Source organism: Phalaenopsis equestris, unplaced genomic scaffold, assembly GCF_001263595.1.
Source record: "Phalaenopsis equestris unplaced genomic scaffold, ASM126359v1 Scaffold000297, whole genome shotgun sequence".
Taxonomy (NCBI): domain Eukaryota; kingdom Viridiplantae; phylum Streptophyta; class Magnoliopsida; order Asparagales; family Orchidaceae; genus Phalaenopsis; species Phalaenopsis equestris.
The window spans coordinates 549169-559484 of record NW_018164739.1 but is presented as its reverse complement, the minus strand read 5'-3'; the positions used below and the strand labels follow the sequence as shown (position 1 = coordinate 559484).

The 10316-nt window shown below is 33.6% G+C and overlaps 2 protein-coding genes across 2 annotated transcripts in view; both read left to right on the top strand.

Moving 5' to 3' along the window:
• Positions 1-1922: 1922 nt before the first annotated feature.
• LOC110025296 (pre-mRNA-splicing factor ATP-dependent RNA helicase DEAH7-like) lies at positions 1923-8659 on the top strand. Its single transcript, XM_020725712.1, has 6 exons — positions 1923-2231; positions 5992-6040; positions 6167-6299; positions 6921-7139; positions 8137-8228; positions 8633-8659. The coding sequence occupies exons 2-6, from the start codon at positions 6035-6037 to the stop codon at positions 8657-8659; spliced, it is 477 nt and encodes a 158-aa protein (XP_020581371.1). The 5' UTR covers positions 1923-2231; positions 5992-6034.
• Positions 8660-9904: 1245 nt separating this feature from the next.
• Positions 9905-10316, top strand: part of LOC110025256 (pre-mRNA-splicing factor ATP-dependent RNA helicase DEAH7-like) — a 35226-nt gene continuing 34814 nt past the window's right edge. Inside the window, 1 exon segment of the mRNA XM_020725627.1 lies at positions 9905-9937. Coding sequence (XP_020581286.1) covers positions 9920-9937 — 18 coding nt within the window. The 5' untranslated portion in view covers positions 9905-9919.

Below are 10316 nucleotides of genomic sequence, written 5' to 3'. Positions count from 1 at the left end.
ATGTATATATATATATATATATCTATATATGTATATGTATGTATGTATATATTTATGTATGTATGTATGTATATGTATGTATGTGTGTGTTTGTGTGTGTATATATATATATATATATATACATATATATATTTGTATGTATGTATATACATATATATGTATTTGTATATGTATACATATGTATATATTACACACGCACACACGCGCATACACACACATATTCATAAAATAAAATATTATAAATTATAATTAATTAAAATTTTTAAATAAAAAATTATCATATTTTAAAACATTTAATCCTATAAAATAATAATAATAATATATTACCATTAGTTATATAAATATTATATAATTATATACTAACCCGAAGCCCCCTAACCCAACTGGCCTCCCCTTCCCTCTCGAAAGCTTTCGGGTTCGGCGCCTGTCCCTCTTCCGAGTTTTCTGCTTCTCCTCTCAAAATCGCGAAAGGCTTTCGGTCGCGAGAGAGCTCAGGGTTTGCCGTTTGCGTTCGTTTTCTAAACTCTACTTCTATTTGTCCTCGGCGAGTCAGCGTTGGCTCGATTGCTCGGTATTCTTGCTTGGTTGCTGGATATTCTTGCCTGGTTGCTGGATATTCTTGCCTGGTTGCTTGTTTGGCTACAGAGGCGTTATCTTTGAGTATCTTTCCTTTAATATTTCATATTTATCTTCAGGTTCGCCTCTTAGCTTAAACTTTTTTAAATTTCTTTTAAATTTATTTAGATTTTTTGAGTGAAAACTAGTTTTTGAAGTTTTTGGGAGTGAAATCTATCATATTGCATCTAGATCTGATTTTTTTATGGATGAGATCTGATATAAGGGCTTTTTTTGTGATGTTTGATTCGGCTATCGTGCATTTATTCTGGATTCATATGGGTTTAAGCTTTAATTTCATACAGGTTTAAGTATTTATGCTGTGATTCGGCTATTGCTTATAGACCTGATTTTCTTATGGATTGCATCTGATACAAGGGTTTTGTTGTGATCTGTGATTAGACTATTATGCATTCTTAAATCTCATATGGATGAGATTTTATATAAATTTTAATACACTGTTGGTTTAACTGTTTAAGCAGTTTGGATGCTACTCTTTTTGTTCAAAATAGTTAGTGTATACTGCATCACTTTATCTAACTTGTATATTGCATCACTTTTCCTTACATACATATGACTTACATTGTTGTATATGTATGCATGTATATGTATGAATGTATAGGTATGGATGTATGTTTGTACATGTATGCATGTATATGTATGCATGTATTTGTATGCATGTATCGTTCCAACTCAGCAATGACAATCGTATTATACAAAATCATGTTGCATTTGCATGTACATTATCTGATTATCTTGAAGACAAATCTTTCTCATTAGCCGTGTAATTTGTTGCTGGTCATGACGGGGTAGCACAAGTATCGCCCACGGGGAAGCTTCGGTGGGGCAATACTTAGGATTGTTAAATTGGCTTGTCGTTCGCGAATATGTCATGTTCGACTCGTTAAGCAACTTGTGTTCGGCTTGTTCATTAAGCTTAACGAGTCGAACATAAACAAATTTTTAAGCTCAAAATGTAAATGAGACTAACACGAACAAATATTTGTTCACTCGTGTTTGACTCGAATTGCTCGAAAAGAAATGAATAAATTAATTAATAAATAAAATTATAAATATACTTAATATTTTGCGATGTTATTGGTGCTATTCCACGGTGTGACATCGCGGAATAACACCAATAACACCTGTATGTATATACATATATATGTATTTGTATATGTATACATATGTATATATTACACACGCACACACGCGCATACACACACATATTCATAAATAATATATTACCATTAGTTATATAAATATTATATAATTATATACTAACCCGAAGCCCCCTAACCCAACCGGCCTCCCCTTCCCTCTCGAAAGCTTTCGGGTTCGGCGCCTGTCCCTCTTCCGAGTCTTCTGCTTCTACTCTCAAAATCGCGAAAGGCTTTCGGTCGCGAGAGAGCTCAGGGTTTGCCGTTTGCGTTCGTTTTCTAAACTCTACTTCTATTTGTCCTCGGCGAGTCAGCGTTGGCTCGATTGCTCGGTATTCTTGCTTGGTTGCTGGATATTCTTGCCTGGTTGCTGGATATTCTTGCCTGGTTGCTTGTTTGGCTACAGAGGCGTTATCTTTGAGTATCTTTCCTTTAATATTTCATATTTATCTTCAGGTTCGCCTCTTAGCTTAAACTTTTTTAAATTTCTTTTAAATTTATTTAGATTTTTTGAGTGAAAACTAGTTTTTGAAGTTTTTGGGAGTGAAATCTATCATATTGCATCTAGATCTGATTTTTTTATGGATGAGATCTGATATAAGGGCTTTTTTTGTGATGTTTGATTCGGCTATCGTGCATTTATTCTGGATTCATATGGGTTTAAGCTTTAATTTCATACAGGTTTAAGTATTTATGCTGTGATTCGGCTATTGCTTATAGACCTGATTTTCTTATGGATTGCATCTGATACAAGGGTTTTGTTGTGATCTGTGATTAGACTATTATGCATTCTTAAATCTCATATGGATGAGATTTTATATAAATTTTAATACACTGTTGGTTTAACTGTTTAAGCAGTTTGGATGCTACTCTTTTTGTTCAAAATAGTTAGTGTATACTGCATCACTTTATCTAACTTGTATATTGCATCACTTTTCCTTACATACATATGACTTACATTGCACATGATTTCGTGCCGTATGTATACTGCATCACTTTAATTTACTAAATTATATATAATAATAAGAATTGTGTGCTACATATGTAAAAATTTTCTAAATTAGAATCAAATACCCCCTCTCGTGGCCGAAACCCTCTGCCTACTTCTTTCTTGTCCTTCCGGTTTCACTCGAAACCACTGCCTTGGTGAAAAATTTACATTCGAGATCAACCTGGGAAAAACACGACAAATCACGACTCACAAAGAATTCCGAAAGCCTCATCTCTCTCGTCTTTCCGCCCCGCTCCTACATGAAACCACTGAGGAAGGTAACCCTAACCATTGTCTTTCACTCCTTGCTCCCATACGCCTTGGAGCACTTCTTTCTCTTTAAAACACGCACACCAGTCATCCAAATGAATTTACCGAATCTTGTATTTAAAGCAAAATAGAGGAAAAAAGAGATTTAAGAACCAATAGTGCTGTTTGTAGAGGGGTTTTAGTAGGATTTATCATTGGATTTATTAAATCCTACCAAATGACTGAACGTAGGGTTTAAATGGATTTTTGAACTTTCGAATTTAGTAAATCCAATTTTGTATTAGGCCAAAATATGCATCGGAGGGATGGGTGGATTTAAGAATTCAGGAGTTAGGGATTTTCTAAATCCTACTAACGTTAAGCCTACTTATTTGGTAGAGAGGTTTTAACAGAATTTATCACTGTATTTACTAAGGGTCCGTTTGGGGCAGCTTATAAGTGTGGGCGGCACAGCTTATAAGTGTGAGCGGCGTTTTGCAAAATGCACGAGTTCCATGGATTTACAAAATTTTGGATTTAGTAAATCTATTTCTTCCTTTGATTTGGTTTAAATTTGGATATACTAAATTAAGGAATGAGTGGATTTACAAATTTAAGGATTTATGAAATCCTACCAAGGTTAATTTTCACTAGTAGCCAAATAGCCTCATAGGATTTAGGATGTCTTTTTCACTGTTTGACAATATTTAGGTTAAATTCTGCTTAAATCCTACACTACCAGACAACCCCTAAATCTCGAAGGCCTAGACGGAAGCGAGCAAATCGCAATGGGAGCTAGCTGGAGAATTAATCGAAGGGAGCAACAACGTATTACATCCTACTAGGTTTAGTATCTACTAGTAGCCAAACAACCTAGTAGGATTTAGGATGTCGTTTTTGATGTTTTACAGGATTTAGGTTAAATTATGCACAAATCCTGTTCAAATCCTGCTACTAAATAACCCTTAAATCCTGAAGGCCTGGACGACAAGGAAGTGAGGAAATCACTATGGGTGCTTGCTAGAGAATTCATCGAAGGGGCCAAAGCGTGTTCAGAGGAATAGAAGTTTGTGAGACTTGCAGAGTAGATTGAATTTAATCTGTTTTATGCAGGTATGTTTTTTGTTTGATGGTATTTAGGTTAAATCTTTCTTGATATCGAAGTATCACTTATTTCTTTGATTTTATTTTTCTTAAAACTTACCGGCTATAGTTGAAAGTTTTCACAACATGATTTTTTCATTCAATCATCTAACTTCACCGGTTTTCTCTTGATGTATCGGTAGATAGTTGAGTTGAAACTTCTTATTGCAAAACAAATAGAGGGTCCTCTTAGATTCTTCTGGTCTATTACTGACTGAGTATTTGAGGCCTTTTCTTGAAGCAAGGCCACATTTACAACTCTTTTTGTTGGATTATCATCAAGAACAAATTTTCTGATTTTTGGAATTATTCTATATTAGAATAATTATAAGAGTATTATTTGCAACTTATTCAGTCCATGTATCAGGATAAAAGGGTGCAAGAAAATGCGAAAATTATAAAGAAACAAATCAACTCAAATTTTTATTGCACTGTGTAGAATCAAGTCAAAATACACTGGAGTCAACTACTACCATTGTATCTCTTGTTGAGGAGTGATAGCTTGGAAGGATGCTAACATTGAAAAGATAATAAAAATAAAACTTCATGGTCCTTTTCTCCTAAAATAAAAATATATTTTGACGTGTCACTTTTTCTTGTATTTTAATGTTAAAGTCGTATATTGAGGTAATAAGAATGCAGCATTGGAAGATTCGTTTGATCTTGATTAGTTTGAGGTTATGGAGATTGCATTGTATTGTGTTTAACACGTTGTAGGTCGAAATAAGTTATTTGACTGTCTCTACACCTATCTCTCTCCGTACATTTGAATAAAAAGCAATTTTTTAAAGGTACAATTGGGCAAACTTGCCATATATGTAATATAATTTATAGATAGCAAAAAACCAAATTATTACATTCTTAAACGCGGACATCTTTAATACAAGAACAATGAGTTAAACATCTATGATTCTGACATCTAGATAATGCAGTCATTGATAATGCAGCCATCTAGATGACAATATCAAATTTTATTTAATGATTTGAAATGATTGCAACGACCTCTTTAAATAGTGATGAAAAAAATTCTATAAAGAAATTCAAAATACAATTCAAAATTGTTCTTGCTTGAAAGTAATTTAAGAAATAGCTAACCAATAGTGGAAAAAAAATTGAAATTCAACATGCATCCTTGTCCTACTAATGTGGCCGACCAATCTTGGTAGATAGGATGTTTTTTGAAATTCTCCATTTCACATTTCATGTTTATTTTAGGAAATAAAAAATTGAATCCTTCACTACATAGTTGTCCCCTACTTTGGCAACATGGAATTTTAGTTGATACGTTGATGTGGAACACTCCTCTCAACTTTTAGAAACTTCTGGGAACCTCTTGGAATCATGGGAACTCTCTGGAAGCTTCTTGAATAATCTGAAGATTATATAAAATTCTTAAAATTTGTGATGCTGACGTTCTTTTGGATCATCCAGTGTTTAATTGTGTATTTGCAGCATTATAGTCGAATGGTTTGATTTTTCTTCTGCTCTCTTCCTTCTCTCACCAGACTTGCTTTTATCCAAAATTTTCTCTAGCGAACATTTTATTTGTTAAAATAACAGCTACATATCTCGTGTATTTATCAACTTTTTGGATTATCCCCTGCTTTTGTTCAGGTTTGGTAAATCTCTGTCCAAGGCTCTTGCATTGTATTTGATTTGTTTTCTTTCTTTATTTAACATTGTTCTTAGTTGTGCTAGAGACAAAAATAGCGAGTAACTCTGTATTAGCTGTGAAAACTTATTCGTTGGTTATTGCTGATTTAAATGCATATATTTGAAACAATATATGCAGTCATTTCGGTGCTTACATTTTTATCTTTTTCTTTTTTGCAGGTTTCATATAGTGATATGGCTGGTTGAGAACCTTTATGCTATTATGGATGTAAGTTTGATGCTTATTTTGATATTAAAAACCTTATACAGGGAAAGACACCAGCTTATGTTGTGATGTTTGGTGGAGACTATTTATCTTTGCTTGCCAGTAGTAATTTATTCTCTGTTCATGCAGGAAAAAGTTCATGTTGTTGATATTAATAGGACGGCTGATGTTTTGGCACCTGAGACTGGTGTTAAAGGCGGATTGAGCTTGCCAAATAAGGAACGGCCGCTCTTTAGAATCCAAGAAAAAAAATCTGTTCTGGGTACAGCTTTATTTTATTATTATTTTTGTTCTTCTTTGTTTATAGTTTGCCAGTAATAATGGGATTTATCTCTAGTTTCTTATAAATAGCTCCTATATAAGACGATTCTTTGATTTCATCTCATCTCTGTGAATCCCAAAGTATTTCATGTTGGGCAAACTGTCTAATATTTAGATCTACGAGCTTTATTATTATTTTTTATTTTCAATTTATGCTATTTTTGGCTGGCCATTGATGCCACGATTTAATTTCTGTATGATTATTTTTGTACCCCGGGTCTTTGATGTCATCATCTTGTCTACGATGGGTGTTTCACGTATTTCCTACTTTTCTTCTTTAAATATAGGAGCAGCTTATAACATTGGAGTTTCTTTTTAGTTAAAATTTCCTGAAGCTTTAAATCCGCACACAAAATTATTAGCATTTTTTCGTATAAAATTGGCCTAATTTTTTCTTTATCTCTTATATCTTGTTTTCCTTTGCACTCCCTTTTTTTCATTATCTTATTTATCGCTGCATCAACTGACATTCTTATCGTCTTTTGGCCTTTAGATCTTATTTGCCTTTACTGTTTATGTTATGTTTTTTGTACTAATAATTTTGGCATTATGGTTTGGGCAGGCTTGGATGTATTAGCTAGAGCTAAAAAGGCATCCAAAGGTGTTGAAGAATTTAAAGTTCCTTCAGAAAGAACCATATCAGCAGTTGCATCATTGGATGAGGATGAGAAGTCTGGTTCCTATGGATCAGAGGATTTTGGAAGTAAATCTTCCTTCAGTGTCCATTCTCATGCTTCCCGTCGCTACCGTGGAACCATAGTTGAAGAGAAGTCACAAATATGTTAGTTATCTGTGTTTGTTTGATAGATAAGGCAAACAATTTTAGGGAAATTTACACATGCAACAGCAATTCTTATTTACAAGTTTCACATCTTAACTTTCATATTTTCATAACAGCACTTTAGTCCTTTAAACATGTGCATTAACAGATTATTCCACTTTTAAAAAGTGATACTAGTGCTATTTTTGATGTTATATTAAAGATTTAAGTGCTTTGTGCCTAAATATGAAAGTTTAGGTATGAGAAATGTAAATACACGTGAATTTTGTGCCATTTTTGTCAATGCCCCAAAATTTTATGCATTTTGCTTGTTTAGATAAAGTTCATTAATTTTACCTTTTTTTTTTCGATTTATAAAGTAGTTAACTGCACTTCATACTGACTCCCTCCCTTCGCACATGCTTATGGCATTTTTAATATGAAAATCTGTGTGAAAATGTGCCAAAACTGTAAAAAATTTTAAAATGGTGGGAAATGTGTTCCTTGAGATATTTGCCTTTTAGTCTTTTTGAGTTGTTGCCAATGCTTATCAGCTGGATGCTTTGCTTTGTTTTCCGTCAGCTGACTTTTCTTGATTCATGAATGACTTTTTATCTTCTAAAACTTAACTCCCAATTTAATGGTGTTTTTTCAGGGCCTTTTCGGATTTTTATTTTGTTCTTGTCTTGCCAATTACTGGTCTACTTTGTGTTTTCTCAATGTAATAAATTATCGGGACAACTGTTTGATAAAGTTTTATTTATATGAGTGCTAATTGAGTTATTTGAGAAATATTTGTTTCTACGATAAATACATATATTTTTTTTGGCTAGAATTTGATGGATAATGTTCAATAAATAATTTTATCAAAGACTGTTTAGTTAGGCAGTATTTTATAATGGAGATTTCAATATCTCCTTAGGAGTTATTTGAATTTTATATTCTGTAATTTTTTTCTTGATTATTAACATCTTGATTTTGATGCCATTCTAAATTGAATTAATTCTTAATATTGCAGCATCTGAGTTGACTAATGAGGAGTTGACTAATGAAGTTATAGGAGGCTATGCATCTCGCCCGGAGGTTTCAATAGAGTCTACAAGTCGAAAGGTAGGTTTTCTGCATGTTTTAATCTTAAATTTACAAAATTGTAGTAGACAGACTGTCTTAGGTTGTTTTCCTTACTTATTATTGTTCAAATAAGAGCTTCTTGTATTATGCTTGTTTGTCAATTTGATCATGATTGGGAAGAAACTTAAATATAATATATTTGCCCTTTTTAGACATATTTGGGAAAAAAATATAATATATTTGCCCTGTTGGAAATGGTTAAAAGTATTAAAAATACGTTGAATGAATGTCATGGATGCTCTGATGATAGGTTCCTCTAACACATCCTCAATTTATTTATGCCTTGGATTAATTGTTTATTTTTGTTATCATATGCAAATTTGTGTTACTGAAGTGACAATGGATGAACTGTTTATGGAAATTTTGAACTTCTTATATTGCAGACTAGAATCTATAATAAGAATGTATAACCAGGAGAGAGATTGAGTCCTGTGGATTACAAGAAATTTGTTTATTGCTGAAATTGCTCATGGTCAGTCATGGAATTGGTTTTCTTTTTAAATTTTATCATAGTCCTGACCCCTATAGCATTAATAGTCTAAGTTATGTAGAACAATTTATATATGAAGACGAAAATCATTTTTGTTAGAGTATGTATGCTGTTATGTTGCCATGATAATACATTTCGTGCTGCCATGTCTTGATTTTTTACCACTGTCGAGATTGTTGGGCTTGTAGAAGACTGAGCTTATGTTCTTACTTTTATGCTAAGGAATCCAAAGGTTGGTTGTACTTTGGGATGGATATATGCCTTTCATGGATTATGATAGACATCTATATTCTGCGGACATGGCTATTTTTGTCATGCTATCCATTAACGAGTTAATGCTGGTCATGGGCTAAGTTTTTTATCTCAATTTTGAGTGAATCCTTTTTTAGGTTCAGCACGAGTATATTAATCACTAGAATGAGGGCAATTGGCTATTCAAAATTTATTCTTATTGTGTCTTGAGTAACACTTTTAACTCAGTTGAAGTCAAATCCTCAACATTAGGACATGTATGATGGACATGCCATTGTATTAGTTTGTGTGAGATTGGATTCTGTCAGCCATTTTGTAGCTTTCTTTAATGCATCCAATTCCCTAGTTTGGCAGGATTTTGAGATATTCTTCATGGCAGAATTCCTACAACCATTGTAGAATACCACAAGTAGATAATTTATCCGTGCTGCAAATCATGCCGGCATTTGGAGGTTCTTCATATGGTTCGGAAGAGATCAACTTTCTACAAATTTGTGTATAAATATTTCGCTATGAAAAAACTAATGTTCTTTTATGCTCTCCCGATGGTGGGTGGCATTGTGTGATGACACTTCATGAATGCTCTAAATCAATGCAAACCCCTTTGAATTCCTCTTCAGGGACTAATTGTCTCTTGTTATGCTGTATTTAGGTCGAGTAACCATCTTGATTGAGGAGCAATGCTCTCTTTGATTGAAAAGAGCCATGACAACAGTCCAACTTTGCCATCACTCATTGTTGCGTGTATTGCTATTGCCTTGGAAGAGGATAGGTGATTGCATGCCATTCTCACCACTTAAAGCTTCTTTAAGACCGCTGATTACTAGAACTTTACCACTTAAATAGCAGGGGTTGGTTTGTCTGGCATGCTTGCCATTCCTAGGTTGCTTAGAGAAACTTCCAGGCTGATGGCTTGTCGCAGCAAAGGATGGTCCAACTTGACTTGGTGATTTGCCTATCCCATATAGTTCCACTGGTTCAATTTGTAACTGAATGGATCATGCTTATCATTTGATTAGCCTTTTATAACTTTTGAGGGCGCAATCCATCAAGGCTCTTTCTTCAAAGTGAGGGGAAAATCCATCATTGCTTCGTTTACATTTTTTTCTTTGGCAGCATGGTGTTGCATGCTACCTTGGATCAAGACTATTATTGGGTTATCCCAACATGACTGAAGATCTGATGACTCACAATGTATATATTAGTTAATGTGGCTCAACCATGGTTGTTAGATTGACGTCTTCAACAATTGCCATGTTTATACCCTAAATGCTCTATGCACAAGTAATTAATGGGATCTCATGCAAGCATTTTTATTATTTTGA

Coding starts and splice junctions, on each gene's coding strand:
- LOC110025296 (XM_020725712.1), top strand. Junction 6,300..6,920: donor AGAAAAAAAATCTGTTCTGG/GTACAGCTTTAT, acceptor TGGTTTGGGCAG/GCTTGGATGTATTAGCTAGA. Junction 8,229..8,632: donor TAGAGTCTACAAGTCGAAAG/GTAGGTTTTCTG, acceptor CTTATATTGCAG/ACTAGAATCTATAATAAGAA.